General features: G+C 48.2%; 2 protein-coding genes across 2 annotated transcripts; both read left to right on the top strand.

Annotated features, from left to right (window-relative positions):
- The first annotated feature begins 15 nt into the window (after window positions 1–15).
- POMK (protein-O-mannose kinase) lies at window positions 16–3,354 on the top strand. The gene is made up of 2 exons (XM_014959330.1): window positions 16–644; window positions 2,435–3,354. The coding sequence occupies exons 1-2, from the start codon at window positions 357–359 to the stop codon at window positions 3,206–3,208; spliced, it is 1,062 nt and encodes a 353-aa protein (XP_014814816.1). The 5' UTR covers window positions 16–356; the 3' UTR covers window positions 3,209–3,354.
- Window positions 3,355–11,798: 8,444 nt separating this feature from the next.
- Window positions 11,799–14,974, top strand: SMIM19 (small integral membrane protein 19). Its single transcript, XM_014959331.1, has 3 exons — window positions 11,799–11,990; window positions 12,091–12,215; window positions 14,107–14,974. Exons 1-3 carry the CDS (start codon window positions 11,809–11,811, stop codon window positions 14,169–14,171), a joined length of 372 nt encoding a protein of 123 aa, XP_014814817.1. The 5' UTR covers window positions 11,799–11,808; the 3' UTR covers window positions 14,172–14,974.
- The last annotated feature ends 582 nt before the right edge of the window (window positions 14,975–15,556 follow it).

Genomic DNA, 15,556 nt, shown 5'->3' with positions numbered 1-15,556 from the left:
GCTCCGCCCCGGGGCGGCGCCGCTGCCCCCGCCGCCGCCGCCGCCACCGCCGGCCTGCGCGGCCGGGAAGCGCCCCGTCCCTCCTTCCCCCGGCCACTACCGGGTTTTTCCGGGGTCAGGCCCAAGCCCTTCCCGGCTGGGGAAGCGGGAGGATGAGCAGAGGGGACGAGCGTGGAGCTGACGGCCCGTTTTAACGGGGACGGCGGGGGAGGCCAGGCGCGGCCTTTCCCGTAGGCTGTGGGGTGACTGTGGTGGGCCTGGGGTGAAAAAGCCCCCGGGACGTTCACCCCCCGGCAGGGAGGAGGGTCCTGCTTAGCCTGCCTCTGCCGGGGGAGGATGCGGGAGGCGGCAGGGTCATGGAGAAGAAGCCACACTGGATTGGGAGGGAGTTTGCTCCCAGGGAGGTGTCCTCCGTCTCCTTGGCCTTGCTGCTGGTGGCCGTCCTGCTCCTTAACGCCCTCCTCTACCTGTCCCTCAACAAGTTCTATGTCTCCCGGGGAGGCGCTGAACTGGACCCCGGCCTCTGCCCGTTTGGGTACTTCAAATGGGGAGCGGCCAAGAACTGCTCCCCGTGGCTCTCCTGTGAAGCCATAAACAGGGAGGTCAGGAAACTCAAGCGTGTGGGTGAAGGCGCTGTGAAAAAGGTGAGTTTGGTTTTTCCTCTCTTCTCTCCTGTGGATAAAAGAGCTTTCGCTGTTTGGTGGCTAATTAGTGCCCATACAGGGAACTGCTGGAGAGAGTCCAGCGTAGGGCAACAAAGATGATGGAGGGGTTGGAGCATCTCCCTGATGAGGAAAGGCTGAGAGAGCTGGGGCTCTTTAGCCTGGAGAAGAGAAGGCTGAGGGGAGACCTTATTCATGCTGACAAGTCTCTAAAGGGTGGATTGAGGGAGGATGGAGCCAGACTCTTTTCAGTGGTTCCCAGGGATGGGACAAGAGGAAATGGGCACAAACTTGAATATAAGAAGTTCCACCCAAACATGAGGAGGAACTTCTTTACTTTGAGGGTGGCAGAGCCCTGGCAGAGGCTGCCCAGGGAGGGTGTGGAGTCCCCTTCTCTGGAGATCTTCAAGCCCCACCTGGATGCTCCTGAGTGATGTGCTCTGGGCAACCCTGCTTTGGCAGGGGGGTTGGGCTGGATGATAGCGGCCTTTCAATACCTGAAGGGTGCCTATAGAAGAGCTGGGGAGGGACTCTTCGCCAGGAAGGGTAATGATAGGACAAGGGGAAATAGTTTTAAATTGGAAGAAAAAAGATTCAGATTAGATCTCAGGAAGAAATTTTTTACTATGAGGGTGGTGAGACACTGGAACAGGTTGCCCAGGGAAGTTGTGGATGCCCCATCCCTGGAGGGGTTCAAGGCCAGGCTGGATGGGGCTTGGAGCAACCTGGTGTGGTGGGAGGTGTCCCTGCCCAGGACAGGGGGGTTGGAACTAGATGATCTTTGAGGTCCCTTCCAACCCAAACCATTCTATGATTCTATGACCTCTAGAAGGTCCCTTCCAACTCCAACAATTCCATGATTCAGTGTTGTAATTATCCCTGCAGTAGCTAATTGCTGTAGACATCCAGGGGCATACGGCGACTGCTGAGGTGCACAGAACAGGTAGGAGAGCCTGACCTGTGGAGGGCCACCTCCCTGACCCCCACCAACATCCAGCTACACAAGCAAAATCACAGAGACTGATGAAGCGCTTGTGGAGCGTAGTGCAATCGTGGCAGGGTACGACTGGCTGGTTGGGTGGTATGAAGTGATTTTAATTCATCTGCATTGCTCATTCCAAAGGAAACATAGGAAATGCTGCTGTAATGATGCCATGGGTACGGGCTTGCTGTGACAGGTACATGGCTCTGCCTAAAGGCTCGACCGTGCCTGGTGACTGTAATTTGCAGTTGTGACTAAGCGGCGACCCGGAGATCAGTGGCAGCGGGTAGCAGTCAGTAGAATCACAGAATCACATGAATGGTTAGAGTTGGAAGGGACCTTAAAGATCATCCCGTTCCAACCCCCCTGTCCTGGGCAGGGACACCTCCCACCACACCAGGTTGCTCCAAGCCCCATCCAGCCTGGCCTTGAACCCCTCCAGGGATGGGGCAGCCACAGCTTCTCTGGGCAACCTGTTCCAGTGCTTCACCACCCTCACAGGAAAGAATTTCTTTCTGGTATCTCATCTAAATCTCCCCTCTTCCCATTTAAAACCGTTCCCCCTTGTCCTGTCCCTGCACTCCCTGACAAAGAGTCCCTCCCCAGCTCTCCTGTAGCTCCCTTCAGATATTGGAAGGGGCTCTAAGGTCTCCCTGGAGCCTTCTCCAGGCTGAACAACCCCAACTCTCTCAGCCTGTCTTATAGCAGAGGTGCTCCAGCCCTCGGATCATCTTTGTGGCCCTGGAAGAAGGCTCTCTGCGTGTCTCACATGTCTCTTGTGTGTTCTCAGGTCTTCCTTTCCGAGTGGAAGGAAAACAAAGTGGTCCTTTCACAGCTCACCAACTCCGAGCTGAAGGAGGACTTCCTCCACGGACTGAAGATGCTGAAAGCACTGCAAAGCAAGCACGTCGTCCGGCTGCTTGGCTACTGCGAGCAGCAGTTCACAATCCTCACCGAGTACCATCCTCTAGGCTCCCTGAGGAGCCTGAACGAAACTCTCCACATCCCCAAGTACAAGGGCATGAACACCTGGCACCGCAGGCTGATGCTCGCTATAGACTACGTGAGCGTCATTCGGTACCTGCACAGCAGCCCTCTGGGCACCTTGGTGATGTGTGACTCCAACGACTTGGACAAGGTCCTCTCTCAGTACCTCCTAACAAGTGACTTTCACGTCCTGGTGAACGATCTGGACGCTTTGCCTCTGGTGAACAGGAGTGCTGGCAAGCTGGTGAAATGCGGTCACCGGGAGCTCCAGGGTGACTTTGTAGCTCCTGAGCAGCGTTGGCCCTATGGAGAAGACATGCCATTTGAGGATGACCTCATGCCTCCCTATGATGAAAAAACAGACATCTGGAAAATCCCGGATGTCTCCAATTTTTTCTTGGGCCACGTTGAAGGAAGTGACATTGTGCGACTGCATTTGTTTGACATCCATGCAGCATGTAAGAAGAAGGACCCGGCCGAAAGGCCTTCTGCTCAAGAGGTCTTAGACACCTACAGGAAGGTTTTAACTCTGCTTGTTCGGGAGGCAGCCATGCCTGGTGCGAGGGAAATGTTATAGTGAATCACGAGACAAACAACAGACTGAAGTTGATGTTCTTCCTATTTATTTGGCTTGCCTGAAGGGCAACATCTCTGTCCCCAGAACGGAGAATGAAAGAATAACTTTATTTGTACCTTTTGATTAAATAAAAATTCCTATTGGCATGTTTATCATTGGAAGAGGAGGAGGGAGGGAAATGAAACTGTGGGTGTGGAGGGAAATTGGTTCCTTAAGAAATAATAAATTTTATTTTGCACCTTTTACACAAAAACTCTCTTAAAAAATTACAGAAAAAGAACTTAAATCCACTCAAACTGATTGGCAGAGGACTGGAGAGCAGAGACCATGGCACGTCCCCCACAAGCTTTGCCCTGATTCCTGTGGCTTTGGCCCCATTTCTTCCCCACAAAGCTCTCACCCGCTTCCCCGTAGAGTAAAAGCAGTGGTCACTCGGAAAGGAGTACCCCAGCTCACTCCAAATTTTGGTGAACCCCGATGCCTTTGGAGATGAAGCTGTAAAACTGGAGTCTCTTTTTTAATCCATAGAAATCCTGAGAATTTTGCAAAAAGATTGAAGTGTTTCTTTTTTCTTCACTTACCCTTGCTGAGCGTCATCATGACTCGGTGGAAGGGGGGAGAACAAGGAACTGAAAGAGAATGTGACTTTCTTCCACAGCAGCGAGCTCTAAATGTGAGCTTTGGTAAATAAAAGCCCTATATGCAGAGCATATAATGCTATTGGGTCTGAATTATGAGGGTTGGTGAGACACTGGAAGAGGTTGCCCAGAGAAGCTGTGGCTGCCCCATCCCTGGAGGGGTTCAAGGCCAGGCTGGATGGGGCTTGGAGCAACCTGGTCTGGTGGGAGGTGTCCTGATGTTCTTCAAGGTCCCTTCCAACTCTAACCATTCTATGATTCTATGAATTCAAAGCCCACTAAGCATAAAGAAAGGCTGGGGTTTTTTGTTTAGGAGAAAGCTTTTGGTACCTACATGGATGTTACAGCCTGGTACCAACCACTGGAGAGGAAGAATAATGATGCCTTAATCCAGCAGAAGGGTGGGATTGGGAGTTATTTGTTCTCTCAATGAACAAAGCAGGAACAGCATGAATGAGACACAGGAACTCTACCATTACACACCTGAGGGCTTTCTGTTGTGTGAACTAGGTCTTGAAAGACCTAAGGGCCAGAGACAGCTTTGACTGGAGAGGTGATTTGTAAACAGAGAAGTACATGGTCCTTTCTGCTGATGAGTCTGGTTCTGCTCTTTGCTGTGCTGACACTCCTTTTCACCTACCCAAGATGTTGTATCACAGCACTGAGAACACCCAGCCAGCTTGTACATATAATGTTCAAATGTTCAAATGCAATTCTGTTCTATTGCTACCAAAATTTTATCATAAATGGGAAAACTTCCCTGCAAATGACTAAATTCATACCTGATTTCATACATTGCCAGCAGGAACCCTTTAAAGGCTGCTCATTATGGCTTTCCTTTCTCTCTGGGCAGTCTGGTTTTGTATATTAGCTGATTTTTACCATTTTTCACTTGCGCAGTCCTTCCTGACAGCTTTCCAGCTCAGGTTGTCAGGAAGCTCAGGAGTCAGGGTCTCCAAAAGAGAACACCGATTTTGGATGCTTCGTGTTTGTTTTAGACTTTGACTCAAAACACCTTAAAGAAGCCTGGGCGAAAAACAATGTGCTCTCTCTTGTAATTACATCATCCAGCCCATGCACTCTTGAGTCGTTGTTATTAGGGTTAAAGTTCTACAGTTGCAGCACAAATCCAAGATGTGCAGCAGTTGGAAAAGCATCCCATTAAAGTTCCTCAAAGCCGGGGATCAAGCTTTGTAGGGCCAAGAGTCAGATCTTTTGCACATGCCCCCAGCAATAACTTGTTACCTCTTGTTAGCCATCACGTACACTTGAAAGAAATATCAGCATCCCATGGCTAGGCGGAAAACATACCACGTGTTTTTATGAGAGTAGCAAGGACAGGCAAGAAGAACCTGCCAAGCTTCTTGCCCTGGTCTCTCTCAGGTAGGACAAGCTGCTGCTTGGATTCTTGCTGTGTTGCGTACTGTTGCACCTTCCAAACAGCCGTATTAATTTCCCAGAGAGAAAACCAAATGAGGAAAAATTCTGGTTCTGAATAATGCCTCTCTCTCTCACCATATAATATATAGTTGTAACTATATAATTCCTGGATTATATACTTTTTTTTCCTCTGTTCCTGGATTATATAGTTACTTTTTTGGTTTTTTTTTAAGAAAAGGTGTCTCCCTAAACATTCACCTTGAGCATGTCTCTTCCCCATTCCCTCTCCTTCAGGTTGTGTGCTGTACTTCGGCAGGAATAAATGACATTTGTTCGGAATACAGCATTACAGACCTTCAAAGTCTCTTTTTTGGGATGTGGTTTCTGTCTATGAGGAAACACTAGATGGCAGCATGAAGGTCAGCTTAGCCTTAGTTATTAGCAGTTGCAGCCTCATGCCCAAACATAGCCAGGATCTGGCCTTGGAGCCAGTATTTTGCTAGCAAACTTCCATAAATCCCTAAAATCCCTACTGTGTTTGCCTTAGTGAGTCTGTAGTAACAAGACAGATAGATAGGGCTGTCAGAAGAGCCACACAGGCCAGTTGAAGGGGCTACCTCCCATGATATTTGTTGACTTTAACATCCTTTTAAATCTCAACCTGAAGCAACCTCGACCAAGCTGGAGTGCCATATCCTTCCAGTCTTTCAGTAAAATCAAAGGAGTTTTCACCCTCTCGGTCTTCCTGTTCTTCCCCACTAAGCCCTTCCACGATCTGAAGACCGCAAGAATTCTGTGTCCTTCCCACATTTCCAGCTTCTTTTCCCTTAAAGGGAAGAGGCAAGGCTTCACGGGGAGGGAAAAAGAGGCAGGACAGCCCTACATGCATTTCCAAGTCTCTCTGCTGGCCATTTGAGTTTTCACCGCCAACATGCAATTTCCAAGTCTCTCTGCTGGCCCTTTGAGTTTTCACCACCAATGAGAGTCTTGGATAAACATTCAGGGGCTCTGTTGCCTCCATACAAGCAGCTCTTCTACGTCTGCTGGAAAACATCAAAGGATGAAGAGCAGGAAGAGGCCTGTTCACAGCTGCAAGCCCCTCTCCTCGTCCACTCGCCAGCCAGCTATGGACCAGTGGACATGATCTTCCCTGCTGGTTTGCATCTCCAGCTCAGATCAAGAGCCCCACATTCCCTGTCCTTTCCCACAAAAGGTGCTTCTCCTGGATTGGTTATTGCCAGCTTTCCTATTGTATCCCTGTTCTTGCATCCCAAAACTTCAGCCAGAGAAGCTGCACAAAGATGCAAGCCACACAAGGAGAAGGACTGCTACTAGTGCTCACCTCCTTCAGAGAGCTTCAGAGGAGGTTCCCCAAACCACCCTAGGTTGCCAGAAAAAATTCCCAGTGGATTTCCTAATAAAGCTTAGCCCTTACCAGGTAAGTTTGTACCACAAGATACAGAATGGAAATAGACAGTCTCAGAGCAGAGTCCCAGCTCCAGTTCAAACCTACTGCTCCTTTCTTTTTCTCTGTGGAGTCATCCAAAGAATAGCGCTGTCAAGGTTATGCTGTTCTCCTTTCCAAACTGCCTGCTGGCTGCAGGCTTTTTAGGTGGCTCAGGTCTGAAGTAGCACGTTTCCCTTCGTGTGCCGTGGGTTTCAGAATACATCCTAAAAGCACTCCTTTAACACTAAATCCTGCACAGGCCAGCAGCTTTTAAGGCAACACCTGTGTGTTTGACACCATCAGATGTAAAAAGTATTGCGTGCACAGCCAGACCAGCTGCTACGTAGGTCTGGGTAATGCTGAGGAAATAAAATGGACACAACCTATTTAATAGAAGATGGTTACTTCTTTTCTTTTTTTGAAGGATACTTTTAAATCCTGTGTTACTCTGTATTTAATAGAGTGGTAACTATTAAGCGTATCAAAAGGTTAGACTACCACACAAACTTTTTGAAATTCTACCACAAGCTCTAAACCAATATTTTCCTTTGGTGCCACATAAACGAAACCTCAGGTCATTATCTTTGTGTGAAACAGAGGCAGTGCTGTTTGCCAAATGTAATTTGTGAGATATTTGGCAGAATTTGCAACTGTAAACCAATTCTATCATTATGACCATAATGTTTTACCAACAGTCAGGAGACCCTGGGAACAAGAAAAGAGTGGTTCTCAAGTTCTTCTAGCATGATATAATGCATATATTTGTAGGGTTCATCCGAATAAATTACATGCTAGACTGTACTTTTTTAAAAGAAAAAGGATTTTATGGTTTCATTTTAATTGAAATTCTGTATACTTGAGGTGACCACAGGATTTCCAATAATTGTTGGTCTGTGTTCTGAAGCCTATAATCCAGTATTTATCAGGATTAAATGGTGAATATATTTACATTACAGGGATATTTACGTCTCAGCGATTTCTGATTCTGTTTAGCTCTGGGTAACTCAAAATCCATTAAAAATTACATATTTATATATAGACACACAGATTTTTTGGCCCTAATTTTCAAAAGAACAAGCTTACTGTTAGATTCCAGCATTCACATTTCAGATATGAACTAAGTGTATTTTCAAAACTGATAGTATTCAGCAGCTTTCAGTCAAATTTATAGTAGTTGCTGGGTGCTAAGGGCTTCTGAAAAGTGAATTCCTTCCTCGTAGAGCTGGAAGACCTTTTTCAGCAATTCTCTTGGTAAATATATGGGACTAAAGCGGGTGCTTTTCCCAAGTACATGCTAGATTTTTTTGTGGAATGAACAATGTTCCTACTTTTACAAAAGTTGGTTGGTTGGGGTTTTTTGGGGGGGATAATTTTTTAGTTTAGTGTTTGTTTGTTTGTTGTTTTTTTTGTTTTTTTTTTTTTTAAAATTAAATCACACAGCTATGTGCTTTCCCCAAGAGCTGGTTCCTGGGAGGGGTTGTCTGATCCATAGCTGAAACTCCCCAGGCTTATTTGCTACTGTGTAATGTTGGAAATCCAGCCACTAAGCTTGGGTCTCCCATTAGCTACATTTTGCCACAATACTTTATGCCAATGCCTTATATTATTCTATATTATTTGTTCGGTGCCTACATGCTTTGGTGCCAGGCCAGCATCCTGGAGGTCAGACGCTAATACAGGCATAGCACAAAATGACAGTCCTTTCCCTATGAGCAGCTTTAGTACGAGAAAATAGAAAACAATGGATGTCCTCGTGCATTAACAGCACGCACAAGTGTTGGTTACCCCATCCCACCTCATCCAAGCTACAAATAAATATGGTACATAATCTACACAGACAGGTCACACCATTTCTTCTGCACACAAGGACAACTGCCAGTGGTTGTCTGATCCATAGCTGAAACTCCCCAGGCTTATTTGCTACTGTGTAATGTTGGAAATCCAGCCACTAAGCTTGGGTCTCCCATTAGCTACATTTTGCCACAATACTTTATGCCAATGCCTTATATTATTCTATATTATTTGTTCGGTGCCTACATGCTTTGGTGCCAGGCCAGCATCCTGGAGGTCAGACGCTAATACAGGCATAGCACAAAATGACAGTCCTTTCCCTATGAGCAGCTTTAGTACGAGAAAATAGAAAACAATGGATGTCCTCGTGCATTAACAGCACGCACAAGTGTTGGTTACCCCATCCCACCTCATCCAAGCTACAAATAAATATGGTACATAATCTACACAGACAGGTCACACAAGGACAACTGCCAGGCCTGACTTTGCTCTGACCAAATTCAACAGCGGCTTGCATTCCCATTTCTGAAGGTGTTTCAGGAGCCTAAGACTGAAACCGAAGCCCAAGCCATGAAAAGAAAACACAGAGTACTAGGACAAGCTAACCCAGGCTGAAGAGTTAAGCAACTTTGGTATTTGAACCAGATTCCTCAAGGAAGTCATGCAGAAGGCCTACACCCCCAGAACTCATTGCTACAGGCCAGCAAGTGGGAGATCACCCCTTTTTCTCAGGTTTGCAAGGCTGTCACACTCACTGCAGCGCCAGATGCTGTGGTCCTCCACCCATCCCTGTCCCACCCACTGCTTAACATCTGCTAACAGAGAGGTACATGGAGAAAGAAAATCTCTCTCTGCCTGTCTTCCAGGTTGGGGGTAGGTGGATTAGCTGAGCCTTAAATCAAGCATTTAATTGAATCAAACAAATCAGGCACCTGCTGAGCGAGGGCAGAGTCCGTTCCTGTGTGCTGGAGGCTGCAGAGAAAACCCTGAGACTTGAAGTTATGCTTGGTGGATGCAAGCCTTGGTTCCTTCTGGATGGGAAACTAGGTACAGAGTCTTGGGGTGTTCCAGCCCCTTCCCAGGTTGTCCAGAGCAGAGCTGCAGGGTTAATACAAAAAGTGCTTTTAGGTACAGCTTAAATACAGCTTCTCTACATGCCGTACAAAGAAGCCCGATCTCAACTGATGTCTACAGGTAGTAGTGAAATACAAAGAGCACCCAAGTAACTTAAGTTTGTTCTTTCCACTTTGCTTCCACAGATGTGAACACTTTCGTGTCACTCCTGTTAGCAGAAAAGTTCAACATACTAAAAAAGCAAACAAAAAGCCTCAACTTCATGAGAAACTTTTTAAAATCCCTGTGAAACCATTCTTAATTAACTGTTTTGTGTCATGTTGCATAACTGATAGACTTTTTTTTTTTCCTCTTGGTGGTTTCCACAGTTGTGTGCATGGGTGCCATCCCAATTTAATGACCTAGAATTATGTCTAATTGCTATTCTACTCTTCTTTCCCACACCATGTGTGGCAAGGAACATTTCTCATGATAACAGTGCCTTAGCTTTTTATTATTTATTTTTTTTGCATTGTCATTTTCACTCATATCCTTTTATACCATGATCTGAGGCCTCTTAAAATTAATCTGTTCTGGAGCATGTTAAGAGAATGACTTGGCACATCTTGCACTCAGAAAATGGCTCCCCAAAGGATGGTGTTTCTCCAGGCTTGTTGGACATTTGGAAAGTGAGTGCCATCCAAGCAAGGTAGATACCTTCTACCTTGCTTCTACCTTCTAGACTCCTTCTACTCAGTAAGAAGTCAGAGCACACCTGAGGGCTCACTCTGAGCATTTGACATAGGTTAGATAAATCACACCCCAAAACCAGTTATTTTTTCCCCTTATTGTCTTATAAAGGGTGAAGACAAATAACTGCAACATAAGCACATGCCCCAAATACGCAAAGGGAGATGAACAACATCCATAATGTCTACGTTGTAACAGTTCTAGTATCCAAAGAAAGGGATGGTGAAAGGAAGTTGCAGGGCCAGAGGTGGATAGAAAGAAGCAGGAGGAGAGGATAAAGAACAGCACACCTAGCCTGTCATATAGCTCATAAACACCACATTGGGCAGCACAAAAAAAAAACCAAAAAAGTGTGTTTGTATGTATGGGTTAGAACATCCTCTACCTAGTTAATCTGCATCTCATTAAGCAGTTCAGACAACTTTTCTAGTTTCTAAACAGAAATGTTTGCTCTGGTCCACCTTTTCTGCCAAAGCATAACCTCAGAATTGGGCTTTTTGGCACAGGGAGTGTATGCATCATAGGCATAAGCTATGTTGCTCCAGCAGCTGAATATCCAGCAACTCCCATTTTGGCACAAAAATAAATAAATAAATAAATAAATAAATAAAATGGGAGGCAAGATTTTTCAGAACGTGCTGTTTCTAATTTGACAACCTACACTGTCAAATTTAGTTCCTGTGTGAGAAGTGAAAGCTCGTGACAATCTGAACCTCCTTTTTCTCTTGCCACCAGGCACTGCTGAGCGACATCCCACATGATCCCACCACTGCAGAGCGAGCACCAGCCCAGGAGGACCAAGGTGCTCTTGACTCCAGGCCTGCCTGGCGTTCAGGGATGCTGCATTCACACCTCTGCTGGCCCTCTACCCGCCTGCGGGTTTCCCCTCAGATGCTGGTGAGGTGAAAGTACCGTTACATCCTCTGTGCCTGGCAGAGAAACTGTCATCTACTGATATCCTCTCCACAAAGGGCTGGCAGCCTGAGGGGAAATCATGGTTGGAACCAGAATCTTCATGATTGGAAGGGACCTTTGAGATCATCGAATCCAGCCACACAAAAAATAAAAACAAAAAACAAACAACCACCACAAACAAAACCCCATGAACAGATACAACCCAATAATCTCAGGCTCTAGAGCATGCACTGAAGTGCCATGTCTACACAGTTCTTCAATCCCTCAGGGATGGTGACTCCACCACCTCCCTGGGCAGGCCCTTCCAGGGCCTGACCACCCTCTCAGCAAAGTCATTCTTCCTCACATCTCATCTAAACCTCCCCTGCCCCAACTTCAGACCATTTCCTCTGCTCCTGGCATTATTCCCTTGGGAGAAGAGGCCAACCCCCACCTCTCTACACCCTCCTGTCAGGGAGCTGTAGAGGGCAAGGAGGTCTCCCCTCAGCCTCCTCTTCTCCAAACTAAACATGCCCAGTTCCCTCAGCCTCTCCTCGTGTGACTTGTTCTCCAGACCCCTCCCCAGCTTGGTGGCTCTCCTCTGGACACGCTCCAACCCGCCCGTCCGCCAGCGGGCCTCCTTCCCTATGGCGGCGGCGGCCGGGGGGGCAGGCGGCGGAGCAGGAGGAGGAGGCGGCGGGGCGGGCTCGGCGGGGCTGGGCGACAGCGGCGCCATCGACTACTCGGTGCACGAGGCGTGGAACGAGGCCACCAACGTCTACCTGCTGGTGGTGCTGGCCAGTCTGGCCCTCCTCGTCTACGCCCGCCGGTGAGGGGACGGGACGGGGGGGGGAGGGCTATGGGGGGGCCAGTGACCGGGCCGGACCGGGCCAGGCCTCTCACCGCTTTGCCCCCACCTCCCCTCGCAGGAACAAGAGGAGGATCATGCGCATCTTCACCCTGCCCCCGGCCGCCGAGACGCCGCCCGAGCCCAACTTCTACGACAGCATGAAGAAGATCCGCCTGCGGCAGCAGCTGGAAATGTACTCCATCGGTAAGGCAACGGAAAGACCCCTCCCCGGGCCTTGTGGGATTACCGGGGGATGGTTCCTGTTGGGGTGGCCGTCCCCGTGCAGTGGGGACACCAAGGGGGAGCCCCACCGCTGTGGTACCCTGCGAGTGGGGGTCACAGGGCGGAGGCGTGAGGGAGCGGCCCTGGGAGTCCCTTCCAGCTGCCAAAACCAATCCGATGGTGAAGTTACAGAGTCCAGAATTCTGTCCACTTCTGGGCTCCCCAGCTCCAGAGAGAACTGCTGGAGAAGGGACAGCAAAAGCCTACAGAGATGATGAGGGGCCTGGAGCATCTCCCTTACGAGGAGAGGCTGAGGCCCGTTACCTCTCCCAGTGACAGGACAAGGGGCAATGGGCACAAGCTGTAACATAGGAAGTTCCACTCCAAGCTGAGGAAGAACTTCTTCAGGGTGAGGGTGGCAGAGCCCTGGAAGAGGCTGCCCAGGGAGCGTGTGGAGTCCCCTTCTCTGGAGATCTTCAAGACCCACCTGGATGCTGTCCTGAGTGATGTGCTCTGGGCAACCCTGCTTTGGCAGGGGAGTTGGACTGGATGATCTCTAGAGGTCCCTTCCAGTTCTGACAATTTCATGATTCCGTGACTTGGGTCTTTTTAGTCTGGAGAAGAGAAGGCTGAGGGGGGAGCTGATCAACACCTATAAATCCTTAAAGGGAGGGTGTCAAGAGGATGGGGCCCGTCTTTTTTCAGTGGTGCCCAGGGACAGGATAAGAGGAAATGGGCACAAACCTGAACATAAGAAGTTCCACCTAAACATGAGGAGGAACTTCTTTGCTGTGAGGGTGGCAGAGCCCTGGAAGAGGCTACCCAGGGAGCGTGTGGAGTCCCCTTCTCTGGAGATCTTCAAGACCCACCTGGATGCTGTTCTGAGTGATGTGCTCTGGGCAACCCTGCTTTGGCAGGGGGTTGGACTAGATGATCTCCAGAGGTCCCTTCCAACCCCATATCATTCTGTGATTAAGAACAGCGGGGAATGACTGAATATTGTCAACGCATGGATGGATTTGTAAAAGTTGAGAGTACTGTGGAATTTCAAGTAATTCAGCTTCATAAACTGAAAATAAATGAGAATTTTACTGTACCAACAAGTGTTGCCGCTCCCATCTTGATGTTGAAGGTCAGGATGGAGGTAGGAAAGAGCCCCATGCCTCTTGTGTTCCAGAGGTCCAATTCAGAGAAACACCTGTACTTGCTTTACTTCTGCCACACGTGCATGCCTCGAGGGAATATGGGCAAGAAACATTTCATGAGTTGAAACCACCTTTTAAATGTACAGATTTGATAAAAAGATTCTTAAGCCAGGCCACTGCATTCTGTAGGAAGCACGTCCTTTTTTGTTCCTGCAGAGGAGTGCCTGCTGGCATTCATTGTTGGCGTTTGCTCCACCACACACCACTCTTTGATCTCCCTTTGCCTTGCTAACCAGATTAATTTTGAGTCAATGTAGTCGTTAGCTTGTGGCTTGAATATTGTGGAGGAGATGAGTGATGTGGAGATCCACTTTGTGACTAATGAGTCGCTCAAGTCATCTGAAGCTATAGTCTTTAATTTTTTTATTTTATTTATTTTTTTTAAAATGACGGGACCTGAACAAAATCATAGTTCTCTGCCATTAATTTACTGACATTTTGCTATGACCCCACTGTTCAGCCTTTCCAAGGACTAGTTCCACATGGTGAGTCAAACTTCCCCCTGAGTGGCTAAGCGGTGAAATTACATTCTTTTAAGTCTATTGCTTGATTTTTATCATATTTATACATGTGTATATATAGAGATATATATATAGATGCAGGCAGGTATATATGCATGTGTATAATAAATGGTATAATTGGTGTTGATCAGTGTTTCTTTTTTTCAGCAAGGAAGTATGAACAGCAGCAGCCACCGAAACAGACTGAGAGCGTACAGCTCTCGGTGGAATGAAGCCCACAGTTGTAGCAGCTCAGGATTATTTCCAGTGCCGATGATAAGAGTCAGTGTGGAGCTATTTTCAAGACCTCTTAATTGATACGTAGCTGAAGGCAAGGGGGAAAGGAAGGGGACTCTCCTAAAAACTTTGTTGTTGGTAGCTTTTCTCTGAGCCCCATGAAGTAAACCAAGTGCCTTCTGAAACGTTCAGCGTGAAAGCACCCAACATGGGATAGAGCTGCTCAGAGAAACCTCTGAAGGTAGAGAAGTGCAGTCTTACCAATGTGTTAAATTATTTCTCTCCCTCTGTGGGCACCTGGGAAATCAGCTCCTACCTTCTCCGGTAACGGCACCCTTAGAGAAAGCAAGGCAGGAGACCTGTCTGCCTGGAAACCTGTTCGTTTCTTGATGAATTTGCTGAAGGCCTTGCAGATGAAGATGGTGGTGGCTGTATTTACTGCCTGGGGAAGGTGAAGGAAGAGCTCTGCCAGCCCGGAGCGTCGCTGGCGGCAGCGCGGAGAGATTCCCCCTCTCTGGGTTTGTACGGAGGTCGCGTATGCAGTACTGAGAACCTGTCCTGGAGAAGCCTCGAGAACTGAGAACTACACGGTGAATTGCACGTCTAAAAGACACTTAAAACCCAATACTGTAAGGTTTATAGCCACGGTGGTTGGCTTAGTTTAGCCAAACTGCTTTAAAGAACGGGACTGTCTGTAAAAATTTGCATAAAGATGGTGGGAAAGAGGCAACACACCCTAGTTACTTTTTTTTTTTTTTCCCTTTCTGAATAAATCAACAAAGCCAGTTCATTTAAAGAATACCGCAGAAATCACTTCTTAATAAAAACATCTAATAATGAAAACTACGCCAGGACGTTATCGTGCTGTAATTGTAGGACTTCATTGGGTGAGCAGGCGGCTGAAGAACTGCAGAGCTGGGAGCCAGAAGGAGGGTTGTTTTGGTTTTTTTTTTCCCCAATTCTGAGCTAAAATACCTCAATCCTGGGAGCTGCGGTAAATACCCGGGCGGTTCCGTTAAGACGGGAACCGCCTGTATTGACAGGGGGAATTATCTGCACTGCAGCGTCCGCGGGGAGAGCCAGGGCTGAGCCGAGGTGGCCGGAGGGGTTCGCCCTGCGAGAAGGGCCCCGTTTTGGGTGAAACCATCTTCCGTGGTGGCGGCTCCTCCGGATATCTCTCCGTTACCGGGGGGAACCGAAGCGGGAGGGAGCCCACGGGAACCCCCAGGCTGGCTGGTCGTCCCTCTTCTCCCTCCTGTTGTCGCTGCCTCCCCTCCTGCCTTCTCCTTCCTACGACACACCGGCCTCCGGGGGTACCCGGTCGACGGAGCCCCTCTTACCGGCGTCCCCATCCCGGAAGCGTCACTCCCCCCCCCGGTTC

Source organism: Calidris pugnax, unplaced genomic scaffold (genome assembly GCF_001431845.1).
Source record: "Calidris pugnax isolate Ruff unplaced genomic scaffold, ASM143184v1 scaffold440, whole genome shotgun sequence".
In the NCBI taxonomy this organism is placed as follows: Eukaryota; Metazoa; Chordata; class Aves; order Charadriiformes; family Scolopacidae; genus Calidris; species Calidris pugnax.
This window is presented reverse-complemented; position numbering and strand designations above follow the sequence as displayed.